Source organism: Cyanistes caeruleus, unplaced genomic scaffold (assembly GCF_971803275.1).
Source record: "Cyanistes caeruleus unplaced genomic scaffold, bCyaCae1.hap1.1 HAP1_SCAFFOLD_87, whole genome shotgun sequence".
NCBI lineage: Eukaryota > Metazoa > Chordata > Aves > Passeriformes > Paridae > Cyanistes > Cyanistes caeruleus.
Genome location: NW_028255892.1, coordinates 1,401,663 through 1,416,271, shown reverse-complemented (window position 1 = coordinate 1,416,271; position 14,609 = coordinate 1,401,663). Strand labels below are relative to the sequence as shown.

The 14,609-nt window shown below is 52.8% G+C and overlaps 2 protein-coding genes across 2 annotated transcripts in view; one reads left to right on the top strand and one right to left on the bottom strand.

The window, feature by feature from the left end:
- Nucleotides 1-14,609, bottom strand: part of LOC147646696 (uncharacterized) — a 399,719-nt gene that overhangs the window by 273,512 nt on the left and 111,598 nt on the right. Inside the window, exon 2 of the mRNA XM_086873094.1 lies at nucleotides 1,138-1,722. Coding sequence (XP_086729220.1) covers nucleotides 1,138-1,722 — 585 coding nt within the window. The remainder of the gene's footprint in view (nucleotides 1-1,137; nucleotides 1,723-14,609) is intronic.
- LOC147646699 (uncharacterized) lies at nucleotides 7,654-10,753 on the top strand. The gene is made up of 2 exons (XM_086873130.1): nucleotides 7,654-7,821; nucleotides 8,706-10,753. Exon 2 carries the CDS (start codon nucleotides 8,733-8,735, stop codon nucleotides 9,471-9,473), a length of 741 nt encoding a protein of 246 aa, XP_086729256.1. The 5' UTR covers nucleotides 7,654-7,821; nucleotides 8,706-8,732; the 3' UTR covers nucleotides 9,474-10,753.

Sequence of the window (14,609 nt, the reverse complement as noted above, 5' to 3'; positions counted from 1 at the left end):
AATACATATGCATAATGCTAACATTTCCCATTCCCCACTTTGTATTAAAATATACAGTAATGAGTTTAAAAAGTCATTCTGCCTGCGTGATGGGCGCCCTAATTTGAGGAGGAGGTCGTTTTGGCAAGGAGGAATCATCAAGTGATGAAGGAAAACCGCTCTTCCTCACTCTCACCTTTCTACCTTTACAATGATTAACATTACAAATGACATTTGGTACAACTCCAGTTTCCTCTCTTGTGACTTTGAAATGGGTTTCCAGATGTAAGGTCTGTGATCTTCCTGAACCCATTTATCAGTTTCTCTTTTTTCATTATAAGCACAGAAAAACAAACACACAATGAAAAGGAATTTTTTACCTAAGTCCGAGATTCATTATCTCAAATCCTGCTTCTCACTTAATCATTAACTCTAACTACTTCCAGCAAGGCCTGTCTCTAGCTGAGATCTCCAAATTTTCTAAAATACCTAATTTTTTGAAATTAATTAGTCCAAAGGAGGTTTCAGAGGGTCCTGGGTGGGCTGTGGGAGACTGGGAGGGTCCTTGGAGGGGCTTGGGGTGTCTGTAAGAGGTTTTGGGGGTCCTGAACCCTGCAGACACCCACGGATGCTGTGAAATGCTGCCTGCATCAAGATGCTGACAGGGATTGGAGTCTCCGTGTTGGGTTTCGTCTTCCTGGCACTGGGGCTCGGCTTCTGCCTGCGCAGGAAGGTGAGGGGGGAACCCGGGGGTCATGTCCTCCCTCCCCATAGAGCGAGTGTGCTCCTCTTGGGCCCCTCAAGCCTGGTATCACCTTCTTTTCTCTGCCCACAGAGCTCCTGAGGCAGCAGGAAAAGGTTCTCTAGGATTAAAAGTCAACAAATCCACTCTCTCCAAGGAATTCCCATTGTTGGTCTGTGTCCCAATGGATGTTCCTGCACCTGTGTTCATCCAGGTGCCCACAGGGAGCCAGGAAGATGTGCAGCCTCCCAGCCAGGTGTCTTCCCAACACGCATCACCAGGACCACGGATCACCAGGGCTCTGCCCAACGGGGGTCACTGGGGATCATCCAACGCCCATCCTCCCATGGGGGATGGAGCTGGAGCAGCGCACGAAGCTCTTCCCGCACTCGGGGCACTCGCAGGGCTTCCCTTACTGGTGCCTCCGTTGGTGTTGGGTCAAGTTAGATCTCTGTGAGAAGCTCTTCCCACACTGGGGACACTCGTAGGGCCTCTCCCCACTGTGGATGCGCCGGTGGAGAGCGAGGTGGGAGTTGCGGTTGAAGCCCTTCCCGCAGTCGGGGCAGCGGAAGGGCCTCTCGTCTGTGTGAATCCGCTCATGTAGGAGGACATGGGAGCTGCGCTGAAACCTCTTCCCACACTGGGGACACTCGTACGGCCTCTCCCCAGTGTGGATGAGCTGGTGTTTTCTCAGGTAGGAGCTCCACCCAAAGCTCTTCCCACATTCCAAGCAGGTGTAGGGCCGTTCCCCTGTGTGGATCACCTGGTGTATCATCAGGTTAGAGATATCTCTGAAGCTCTTCCCACATTTTCCACACTCATACGGCTTTTCCCCAGTGTGGATCACCTGGTGCCGGATCAGGTGGCAGCTCTGGCTGAAGCTCTTCCCACATTCCCCACACTCATAGGGCTTTTCCCCAGTGTGGATCACCTGGTGCCGGATCAGCTGGGAGCTCTTTCTGAACCCCTTCCCGCATTCCAAGCACTTGTGGGGCTTCTCCCCCAGCTCTGAGCTCCGGCTGGATCTCTGGCCGTGTTCCTGGCACTGGGGGGATCTTTCCTCCTTGCAGCTCCCTGGGCTGGGTTTGCAGCCCTTCCTTGTGTGGCACCTCCAGGACTTTTCCTCCTCCTCTTCCATTTAGACACGGTATGAAAATTCCTGATGAGGAGGAAAAAAAGAGAGGAGAGAGCCTTGGACTGGGGGTTCCTCCATGCCCAAGTTCATCTCAGAAAGTCATTTGGCATCTTATGTCTGTAACAAACCAAAACACCAAGATTCAGCCCAGACATCCTCCAAACATCAAAACTAGATCAAAAAGATCAAAAACTAATCAAACACCAAATTCAGGCAAAACCCCCTCCAGTATAGAAAGATTCAGCCCCTGCAAAAAGACAAAGCACCAACATTTAGCCCAATAAAGCTCAGAAACAACAGGATTCAGCCCAGTGAAAATCGTGGATCCCCCTCTCCAGTCACCTGCTGACTGTGGGCAGGGAAACACTCCTGGGACTGCACATACAGGGAGGGAGGAACCTTGTGCTGCTTCCTGTTCCTGCTCCTCCTCCTCCTCCTCCTGTGGCCCAACTCTTGCTCACACCTCTTCCTCCTTCTTCTGTAAAACCCAAGATAGATATTTTGACCATTTTGTTCCTCAACCCTGCTTCTCCCTCCCTTCTCCTCCTGCCCCCAGGCCCAGCACCCACTGCCGCCTCCCTCTTCCCCCCCAGTCCCACAGCATCCCACCGCAGGGGCACGGATGCAGCTGGGCCAGCTCGGCCTGGGGCAGCGCTGGGCTCTCGGCCGCTTCCGCCCGCACTCGCTCCCCACTGCAGCCGCTCCCGCCACCACAGCGCGGGGGGGCCCGGCCTTGGCGCTCCCCCCTCCCACCTCCCCAAATTCCCCTCCAGGGGGGCGCCAAGGCCCGGGGGGGAGGGGCGCAGCTGGGATCCAGGTAGGACCATTGAGGGGACAATATGGAATGCTAGAAGGGCATCCTGGACAAAGGGATGATGACCCCAAAATATCTCTCAAGGGTCCCTTGGGAGCATGTGGAGGTCGTTTGCACATTCTCCCAGAGCTAACTAGGGACGTGGACACCCAGGGGGGCAAGAAGGGAAGTCCAGAAGGGATTTAGACAACAGGGGATGGATGGTGTTGGTGTGCTGGGAAGGGATTGGCTGAAGGGGAGTATGCAGGAATGTGCTTAAGGCAAGAAGCAGCAGGAGGAATCCATGGGGTAAGAAAAATGATTATATAAAAGAGGAAAAAGAGAAAAATACTGAGAATTGGAAGGATTTTCAGAAGGGTCTTATCCTCAGAATTTGCCAGCTGACTCAGATCCTTTGTATCCCAGTTTTCAGGACAGGAAAACAAGGAGGTGAGGATTTCAGGGGGTTTCTCTGAGCTGGGAGCGGCAGGAGCGGGCGCAGAGCTGCGGCACCGGGAGCACGGGCTGGGGGCCTGTGGGGAGCTGTGGGGCCGGGCCGGGGCTGTGGGGCAGCCGGGGCTCAGCGCCGGGCGCTGCCTGAGCCCAGCACCCCCCGGGCAGGGCCGGCAGTGGCCCCCGGCCCCCAGGAGGCTGCGGGACGCCCCGGCCGCTGCCCGGCCCCGTGGAGCTGCCGGCCCTGCCCGCCGGGGGGGCCGCCTTTGGACACTGCGGCAGGACAGGGACCGGCTCTGGGATACGGGCTGGGGAGGGGAGCCTCAGCACAGCCAGCACGAGGAAGGAACAACTCACAAATGGCGATTAGACCTGCAAGGATCCACATGATCTTTTAAGCATTTCCTGGTGGGTCCCTGGAGAAAGGAAGGATTTTGCAGAAAGCTCAGCAGCTGCCACAGGATGAGCACCCACAGGCACTGAGGGGGCTGCAGCAGCGACAGAAGAAGCCCCTGCAGCACTTGCTCACAAAGGCTCAGCAGCTGAATGCAGCAAGGGATGAGCAAAAGGCCAAGCTGAAGGCAAAGGCCATGGCACACTTCCTACAGCCCCTGAGGGATCAAGCCCAGGGCCCAAGGGGGCCCCAGCACCCAGGGGACACCCTCGGCCACAAGCACCTGGCACAGGCACTGCCCTCCTGGCCAGGGCACAGCCCACCCAAACAGCCCCTGGCAAGGAATCAGCCTTCCAGCTGCAGGGCACAAGGACACTGCAAGCACAGACAGCAGCACCCTCAGCACCAGCAAGTCCAGCCCTTGATGGACACGCATTCTTAGCGGTGGCACAGCTCCCATTCCACCAGGGACCCACCACACTGCAGCCCTTGGGAACATCCAGGGTGGCTCTGGATCCAGAGGAGACCTTTCCTGATGGACACAGGGGCCTCTCCATCCACTCAGAATCTTACACCTAAGTGGGAAAAATTGTTAGGGAATATTTTAATTACTAAAGCACTAAGTGGGAAAGACGAGTGGGTGTGTTTTATTCAGCCACTATTAGCAGATGTGGGGGGATGGGTTTGAAATGCAGGAATTTTTATTTGCTCACAATTGTGATTGTAATTTACTGGGAAGGGATTTGATGGCTAAATTTGGAATGCAAATTAATGTTGCAAAAGGTGATACAGAGGCTGGTTCTGTTGTACCTCTGTGTCAAATGTCTGGCAGAGCCACGGCTGAAGTGAACCCACAAGTGTGGGCAGACCCAGGGAAATTGGCAAAATTAGATATGGAGCCTCTCCAAATTTCCCTGAAGCAACCAGGACAAGAGGTGTCCAAAAGCAATCCCCTGTTCCAAGGGAGGGAAGGAAGGGCTCACAGCCTGTCTGGGAGTCCTGCTCAAGGCACGGCTTGGGCAGCCAGGGATGGCTCCCTAGAATGCTCCTATCCTGCCAAACAAGAAATCCAATGGAATCCACAGAATGCTGCAGGACCCAAGAAGAAGAAATGAGATGATGAAACCGAGGCACCCCACACTCTCAGATCCTTACACCAGCCTAAACCAGGTGCCCTCCTCACACTGCTGCCATTCACAACTTGATGCAAAAGATGCTTTCTGGGGATCTGCCCACTTCCAGAGGATGCAAACACAATTCTGCCTTGGGCTGGCAACAAGAGCTAGAAGGGAAAATGCTCAAGACATGGACGGTCCTTCTGCAGGGATGCACGGAAGCACTGGCCTGATTGGGGCAAGCCTTGCAGGAAATATCAAAGGAATTGACCTCACCCCCAGGGACTGGCTCAATGCAGGATGTGGATGACTTGATCCAGTCAGAAAAACAAGGAGAAGAGGTAGAGGAAGCCTCTGTGAAATGGTTTCATTTTCAGGCTAAAAAGCAGCTTTGAGTAGCTGAAAAAAAAGGGCAAACAGTAGAGAAAATGGTTAAATATTTGGGACCTATTTTAACTGAAGCTTTGTCTTGTATTGACCCTGAGAGGGTTCAGGGAATCTCAGAAATAATGTTTCCCTGGACGAAAAAGGAGCTGCAGCAATTCTTAGGATTAACAGGGAATTGTAGGAGCTGGATTGAGGATTCTCTCTTCTAGCGAGAGCATTGTGTGACTTCTTTAGGCCCAGAGAGTCTCAATGTTATGGGGTGGACATAAGAAAGAGAACAAAACAAAATGGAAAAAATAAAATGATTGATGCCCCAGCCATGGTTCTTCCAGACTCAGAAATCTGGATTGGAAGGGAATATTAAACAGGCCACCCCTGAGCCTGCACTGAAGGCAACGCAGCAGCAGCCAGGGCTCCCCAGCGGGGGAAGCTCCTGGGCCTGCCCACAGATCCTCTGCTCAAATCCTCGGCCTGGCCACCCTCCTTTGCCATCTCCAGCCACTGCGGGACAATCCTTGCTCTCACTCTTGCAGCTTCAGGCCTTTCTGTGCCTGCCCTCGCCACAGCTGCTGGGGAAGGCACCGGGACAATTCCACTCTGCCTCTCAATTACACTCACACTCTGCCCTGCCTGGGATTAGCTGCTGGCAAAATAGACCAACTTGAAAATGGCTTCAAATCTTATTTCTCTGCTCACACTTGGTTTGCCTTTGCCTTGGGGAAAGGAATTTTAATCTTTCTTTTAAAGGAATTTTAAGGTTTCTTTTCCACCACTCAGCAGAGATGAAATTAACATCTCAACAGATTGGGAATAGCCCAAAAGATTCCCACCAAGATAACAACCATCAACAAAATATCAACACCCAGCAGCAAACATCAACCAACATCTGACCCAGACACTTCCCCAGGCACAGCTGGAGACACCTGGTCTGGAAAAGGCTGAGCAGGAAATCCAGGAGTACCCACCTAATTCCCATCACAGGCACAGAAATCCGGCTGCAACAGGAAACCAAATCCTAACAACTCCACACCTTGAAACCAATGAACATTAAACCAATGGATTTCTATGGTGTCAGAGTGTATAAATTTAGAAAAATCTAGTCAAACTCATTTGTCATGGAATGATTTTCTCTGCACACCCAGCCTAAGTGTGCATGAAATTATTCCTGTTGCACATTCTGGCCAGAATCAAGTAATGCCTTATTTCTCTAAAGACATTGTTGAATAGTTTTTGCTTTTCTCAGTTTCAGTGAAAGGATTACACCGTTAGAGTAATTTTTTCTAATAATTTTACTTCTCTATTATCGGTTCTGTTTGGGCCAGTGGTGTGAGAATCAGTTTTTAGTCCCAGGAGAATAAAAAGAAAACGCTTGATTGCTTTCTCATTTTTGTTTTATATTTGAACGTGACTCTTAGTCATGACAAAATGATGGTATGAGTTTTTCGATGTTCACCTTTAAGCTGCTCTTTGAAACCTAGAAGAGCTTTAAAGTTGGTGCTTTAACACATAAACAATTATTAGAATATTGTTTAAAAAAAAATAAATAGCAGATCTGTGGGGGGCCACGTGTGAATCACGGGATGTCTGCCCTGGAAGAGAAGCTTTGCTCCAGGCAGCCAGGAGAGGAGCTTTAGAAATGCAAATTAACACTGATGGCCCAAAGCCTGCACAATGACCCAGGGGCTTCCTGCCTGCAGGAGGAATTGGGCTGATTCCAGGAAGGAAAAAACAGAGGCAATGAGTGAATCTGCTTGGAGATAGGGCCAGGGACTTGTATATAAGGAAGCAATGGGAGAAACCATCAGTTTCAGAAAATGTTACTAATTGACAAGGACTGCTGCTCAGACCAAGTCCCGATACATTCCTGAACTTCCAGAAGAACAAACACTTCACAGAGCCAGGAATATCGGGTGTTACACAAAAAGGACATGCAGCAGGCGGATCGGGAAGGCTGAACCTTCCAAGCACCTCGGCCAGTGTTGGGCAAAGGGACAGGGACATGCGGCCGGGAAAATCAGGACAAAAACGAGGCCGCGTCCTCCAACACCTGGAGAGAGCGCACGGCAAATGCCCCATGGCCTCTCCCTTTGGGCAGCAATAAAGTCACTTGCACACCGCTCCTCTGGCTCCTTGGGCCACACAAACCTCTGGCGCCGGGAATTTTCCCGCCCGGCCCCGGGCCCAGCGCAGCCACCTCCGGCCTCCCGACACGAAGCGGGACGAGCCAGCGCTGCTCCGCCACCGCCTCCTGCCGAGGCCCCAGCGGCAAGGAGACCGCGGGCAGCCGCTCCCGCAGCGCCCTCAGCCCAGGGCCAACACGGGCCGGCCACGGCACAAGCCACCCGCCACAGCCCCCTGCCGCCCCCTCCCGGGCCCGCAGCGAGCCCCGAGCCCCCGCAGAACCGAGCGCGGCTCCCACCTGCGATGGCCGGGGCCGCCTCCGAGCTCCGCCGCCGCCTCACCGGGCTCCGGTCGCTGCTGCCGCCGCTGCCGGGCCCGCACAGACGCTCCGGCAATGGCGGCTCTCCTGCCCCACGGCCGCCCTCGGGGCGCCAGCGGGGCCGGGCTTGTCCCCGCTCTGCCCAATCAACGCGCGCCAGAGCCACGAGTGACGGCAGAAGCAGCCAATCGCAGCCAGCGGCGGGCCCTGCACACGGCACGGACTCGCCTGCCTTGGGCTGAGCTCCGCCATTTCTCGGCCCCCTGGGCTGAGGAGCGGCCCCGGCGCTGGGCCCGGCCCGGGCAGGAGGCCAAGGAAGCGCCGCTGCGCTGAAGCGCCGGGAGCTCGGGGTGCCCGGGAGCTGAGGGCGTTGGGAGCTGGGGGTGAGTCCGGGGTGGAGCAGGGCATGCCGGAGCGAGGCCAAAACTCTGTGACTCTCCTTCCTGTCCCGGGCGGGGAGCAGAACACACAAGGAAAGGCTCGGGGGTCGGGATGAGGTTGGGGACAGTTCAATCCTTGGTCACGGGCACAGCACACCTGACTTGGGGAAATTAAATTAAATTTATTATCAAACGTGTCAGAACAAGAAAACGAGAAACAAAGTAATTCTTACGGAAATCCATCTTCCCCCCAGCTGTCCCTCCTTTCCGGGCTTAACTTTGTGCCCCTCTCCGTCCCCCTCCCCGCCCAGAGGCACAGGGATGGGGGTCACAGTCAGGTCATGTCACTGCCTCCCCCTGAGGGCCAGGAATCCTTGTCCTGCTGCAGCCTGGGGTCCCTCGCAGGGGCCAGAGTCCCTCAGGACCAGGCTGCTCCAGCGGGGATGGCCAGGGGGATCCCCGAGTCCGGCCAGGAGCCACTTGCATGGCTGTGCAGGGGCTTCTGCCGGGCTCGGGGCCTCTCTCAGGCACCCCCTGCTCCGGCCCGGCCTCACTGCCCCCCTCACCCCCCATGCAGCGAGTGCCGGGGCAGGGAGATGCACGATTTTCACGGGGCTGAATCTCGGAGTATCTGAGCTTTATTGGGCTAAATGTTGGTGCTTTGTTTTTTTGTGGGGGCAGAATCTTTCTGTTTTCGGAGGATATCAGCATTTTGGTGTTTTGGAAGTTTTTGATCTCTTTTGATGTTTGGAGGATGTTGGTGCTGAATCTTGGTGTCCTGGAGGTTCTTTCAGACACAAGATGCCCAGTGACTTCCTGAGAGCACCTTGGGCAAGGAGGTACCCCCAGCCCAAAGTGCTCATCTCTTGTTTTTTCCCCTAAACCAGGATTTTTCATTCCTAAGCCGTGGCTGGATGGAGGAGGTGGAAAAGCCCTGGAGAAGCCGCATGAGAAGGGTCTGCAAACTCAGCCCAGGGAGCTGTGAGGAGGAAAGATCCCCCCTATACCAGGAACATGGCCAGAGATCCAGCCAGAGCTCAGAGCTGGGGGAGAAGCCTCATGGTGGGGAGAAGCCCTGCAACTGCTTGGAATGTGGGAAGGGTTTCAGGTACAGGTGCGAGCTGATCCAGGACCAGGTGATTCACACTGGGGAAAAGCCCTACAAGTGTGGGGAATGTGGGATGAGCTTCAGCTACATCTCCTACCTGAGGGAACACCAGAGGATCCACACTGGGGAAAAGCCCTACGAGTGTGGAAAATGTGGGAAGTGCTTCAGCAAGAGGTCCAACCTGAGGGCACACCAGGTGATCCACACAGGGGAACGGCCCTACACCTGCTTGGAATGTGGGAAAAGCTTTGGGTGGAGCTCTGACCTGAGAAAACACCAGCTCATCCACACTGGGGAGAGGCCCTATGAGTGTCCCGAGTGTGGGAAGAGGTTTCAGCGCAGCTCCACTGTCATCAGACATGAGCGGATTCACACAGACGAGAGGCCCTTCCGCTGCCCCGACTGCGGGAAGAGCTTCAACCGCAACTCCACCCTCACTCTCCACCGGCGCATCCACAGTGGGGAGAGGCCCTACGAGTGTCCCCAGTGTGGGAAGAGCTTCTCACAGAGCTCTCACTTGACCCAACACCAACGGAGGCACCAGTAAGGGAAGCCCTGCGAGTGCCCCGAGTGCAGGAAGAGCTTCGTGCGCTGCTCCAGCTCCATCCCCCATGGGAGGATGGGCATTGGATGATCCCCAGTGACCCCCGTTGGGCAGAGCCCTGGTGATCCGTGGTCCTGGTGATCTGTGTTGGGAAGACACCTGGCTGGGAGGCTCCACATCTTCCTGGCTCCCTGTGGGCACCTGGATGAAAGCAGGGGAATGAAAATCCATCAGGACACAGACCAACAATGGGAATTCCTTGAGGAGAGTGGATTTGTTGACTTTCAATCCTAGAGAACCTTTTGTCGCTGCCTCAGGAGCTCTGTTGGCAGAGAAAAGGGAGTGACACCGGGCTTGGGGGCCCTGAGGGAACACACATGCTCTGGGGGAGGGGATATCCAAACTTAGGGACCCCGTCTCACATTCTTGCTCAGGTAGATGCTGAGCCCCAGAACCAGGAAGACAAAACCCAACATGGAGACTCCAATCTCCGTCAGCATCTTATTGCAGGTGGCATTTCATGGTGTCCCTGGGGCAACTGCAGAGGTCAGGACCCCCAAAACCTCTCACAGACCCCACAGGTACCTCAAAGGACCCTCTCAGTCTCCCCCAGCCTGCCCAGGACCCTCTGGAACCTCCTTTGGACTAACTAATTTTAAAAAATTAGGTATTTTAGAAAATTTGGAGATCTCAGCTAGAGACAGGCCTTGCTGGAGCTAGTTAGAGTTAATGATTAAGTGAGAAGCAGGATTTGAGATAATGAATCTCAGACTTAGGTAAAAAATTACTTGTCATTGTATGTTTGTTTAGATGTGCTTATAATGAGAAAAGAGAAACTGATAAACGGGTTCAGGAAGATCACAGACCTTACATCTGGAAACCCATTTCAAAGTCACAAGGGAGGAAACTGGAGTTGTACCAAATGTCATTTGTAATGTCAACCATTGTAAAGGTAGAAAGGTGAGAGTGAGGAAGAGCCGTTTTCCTTCATCTCCTGATGACCCCTCCTCACCAAAACGACCCCCTCCTCAAACTGGGGAGCCAACCACGCAGTTGTAATGACATTTTAAACTGATTACAGTGCATTTTAATCCAAAGTGGGGAATGGGAAGTGTTAGCATTATGCATATGTATTAGTATTAATATGTATTAGTATTTTGGATATTCAAGACTATTGTAAATAAATTCACACTGGAATCTTTTGTCAACTTGCAGTGCATATTAAGGGGTGACTCCTGCACTCGCCCAGTGCTGTGATTAAACATCCACTTTGTAACTTTAAACTGTTGGAGAGGTTTTTTGTCCATTAACAGATTGATGTTGATACTGGATCAATATTGCTATTTTGGTAAATCACTGCCAGTCTCTTCCCAGCCTCCCCAGGACCCACCAGAACCCCTCCTGTTCCTCTCAGGATCCCACAGCCCCCTCCCAATTTCCCCCCACTGCCCCAGGACCCCCAAACCCTCTCCCAGTCCCTTCCCAGCCCCACCAGGACTCATCAAGACTCCTCCCAGTCTCTTCCCAGCACAACCAACCTCATCCCAATCCCTGCTTTCCAATGCCCAATCTCCTTCCAGCTCCTCCAGGCTCACTCAAATCCCTCCCAGTTACACCCAGCACCCCCAAACTCCCTCCCAGTGTCCACCAGGACCCCCAGAACCCCATCCCACCCTCCCCAACATCCTTTAATCCCCTTCCCAGCCATCCTAAGCACCTCAATCCCTTCCCCAGTTTAAACCAGACTATCTCAAACTCCCTCCCAGTTCCTCTCAGCACACCCCAATCCCCCTCTGGCCCCCCCAGTGCCTCCCCCGCTGCCCCCCGCGCTGTGGGGGCCGGGCCGTGCCCCAGTGCCGGCTCAGGGGGTGCTCCAGGCTGCCGTGCTCCACCTGGCAGCTGGAGCTGAGCCCGCATTGCCGGGGGCGGTTTCCAGCAGCACCAGGAGCTGCTGGCTCCAGTCCCCGCTGGGGAGCACGGCAGTGGCCAGCACGCGGCCCGAGAGCTGCTGCTGGCCCTGGGAGCAGCTCAGCTGGATGTGGGCAGGGGAGAAATCCATCAGGGAGCAGAGCAGGCGGCCGGGGCCGGGCTGGGAGCTGGAGGGCACCAGCGAGATGGACACGCTGGGATGGGCACTGGGAGAGATGGGAGACGAGTTGTGTGGCATTGAGAGGGACTGGGAATGGACTGGCAGGGACTGGGATGGCACTGAAAGAGATGAGAGTGGATACTGGGACACTGGATGAGGGCGTGGAGGTCTGGGAGTGAAGTGAGAATGAGCCAGGAATAGACTGGGAATGGCTAAAAAGGAGTGGGCGGGACTGTGGTGGCACTGGGCGGGACTGTGATGGCACTGGGAGGGACTGTGATGGCACTGGGCGGGACTGTGGTGGCACTGGGAGGGACTGTGGTGGCACTGGGCGGGACTATGGTGGCACTGGGAGGGACTGTGGTGGCACTGGGCGGGACTGTGGTGGCACTGGGAGGGACTGGGAATGAAGCGCGCGGCACTGAGGGGCCGAGTCCAGCGCGGGGTTCTCGGCTCTGTGGATCTGCCCGGCAACTGATGAGTCATCAGAGAGACGCGCTCTGATTGGCTGAGGGGCGAGAGATGCACGGAGGGGCGAGATGGACAGGCGGGGTCACTGGGAGTGACTGGGATGGACTGGGAGAGGCTGGGATGGACTGGGAGAGCCACGGGAGCCACTGGGAGGGACAAGGGGCCCCAGGGATGGGCACAAGGAAGTCTGAGTGCTCTGGGGTGATTCCCAGGGAGGTTTGGAGGGACACGGCCGGGCCCCTCTCTGTGCCCCGCGAGCAGCGGCCCGGACAGAAAAGTTCAGGAGCGGGAGGAGGTGTTTCTCAAGATTGATTTTAATCCTCATTCTCCTGGTCTGATTTGCTCAGTCCTAAATTCAGTGCATTTCCCCATGTCGGGCTGTTGTGGCCCTGATGGTGATCCCTGAGTGACCTCTCCCTGCCCTTGTCCCGACCCACGAGGATTTGGATTTGTTTCAGTTCAGTGGAATTCGTGGTGATTTGGGGGGAGCTGGAGCAAAGCAGCTGGAAAGCACAGTGGGCGTGTGTCCTGGGTTGATTATGATGTTAAATTGTATCCCCATTCGTCCACCTAACCCAGACACAGGTTCTGTATTCTTAAAATTCCATCTGAGAGTAAAAGTGAGTGGAAAAGAAGCACCAAGTCTGTTATCAGACTGCACTTGCTCCCCCCGCATCGGGAGTTTTGACTACAGCACAGACAGACAACAAGACACAGATCGCCTTGGCTTTTCAGCTAGCCGGAGCAGAGAGGTCTTCCTGGACTGTTTTCTTTCCCTTTTTCTGAAACGAATCGAAGCTGCTCTGGACTGGGGACTCGGGGGAGCACCGGGAGCACCCCTGGACTACCGGGAGCCCAGCCTGGGCAGCGGCATTTTCCAGCGCCAGAGGGACTGATAACAGAGCCAACACCCCCAGGAAAGAGACCCTCTGAAGTTCCTCATCTCTGCTGAAGGGCGAGAGGTTTTGTAATTTGATATCGTTCATTTTTGTGCTGGGTAGTGCTGTGCCTGGGAAATAAACAGGTTTTTTCCACTCCTCTCAGAGAAATCTCTTCCCGAACTGGATGGGGGGTGGGAGAAAGGGGCCACGTGGGTTTGCTTCCCGGGGGGAGCCCCACTGGAGGTTTTCTCCCAAATTTACCCTAAACCAGGACAATCACCCAAATTACACAAACACATCACAAAATTTCAGAAACATCCCTCAAAATTCTAGAAAAAATGACAAAAAATGGCAGAAAACACCCACAAAATTTCCTAAATCTTCTCAAAACTCTACCAAATTCCAGAAGCATCCCATATAATCTCCACAATGTTCTGCACAATCTAAGAAAAACCTCTCAAAACTCTTCAAGACTCCTCAAAATCTCACAAAATTCCAGAAAAACCTCACAAAATTCCAGAAAAACCTCACAAAATTCCAGTAAAAAATCCACAAAATCCCCAAAATCTTCTCGTAAGCCCAACAAATTCAAGAAATATCCCACAAAAATCTCCACAAATTTCCACACAAAGAAAAATCCCACACAATTCTTATAGGCTCCTCAAAATCCCACAAAATTCCATACAATTCCACAACATTCCAAAAAAATCCCACCAAATTCCAGATACATTCCCTCAAAATTCCAGAAAAGTTCCTGAATCTTCTCATAAGCCCACCAAATTCCAGAAATATCCCACAAAATCTCCACAAGTTTCCACACAATCTAAGAAAAACCCCTCAAAATTCTTCAAGTCTCCTCAAAATAACACAAAATTCCAGAAATAGTCCACAAAATTCCAGAAAAAAACCATGAAATTACCTTAATCAAGACTCCTCAAAATCACCCAAATTACACAAAAACATCACAAAATTCCAGAAACATCCCTCAAAATTCCAGAAAAATCCCAAAAAATGGCAGAAAACACCCACAAAAGTTCCTAAATCTTCTCAAAACCTTACGACATTCCAGAATCATCCCACATAATCTTTACAAATTTCCACAAAACCTTAGAAAAATCCCTCAAAATTCTTCAAAGCTCCTCAATATCCTACAAAATTCCTCAAAAACCCCACAACATTCAAAAAAAATCCTAACAATTCTAGAAACAACCCACAAAATCTCTCAGGTCTCCTCAAAATCCCACAAAATTCCAGACAATTCCACAACATTCCAAAGAAATCCCACCAAATTCCAGAAACATCCCACAAAATTCCAGACAAAAATCCACAAAATTCCCTAAATCTTCTCATAAGCCTACCAAATTCCTGAAACATCCCACAAAATCTCCACAAATTTCCACACAATCTAAGAAAAATCCCACACAATTCTTCAAGGCTCCTCAAAATCCCACCAAATTCCAGAAAATTACCACAACATTCCAAAACAATCCCACCAAATTCCAGAAACACCTCACAAACTTACAAAAAAAAAAAACCCCACGAAGTCCCCAAAATCTTCTCATAAGCCCACCAACTTCCAGATACATCCCACACAATCTTTACAAATTTCCACTAAACCTAAGAAAGATCCCTCCAAGTTCTTCAAGTCTCCTCAATATCCCACAAAATTCCACAGAAACTCCACAACATTCAAAAAAA

Excerpts from the sequence above, each read along its gene's own strand:
- LOC147646699 (XM_086873130.1), top strand. The coding sequence starts at position 8,733 with ATGGAGGAGGTGGAAAAGCCCTGGAGAAGCCGCATGAGAAGGGTCTGC.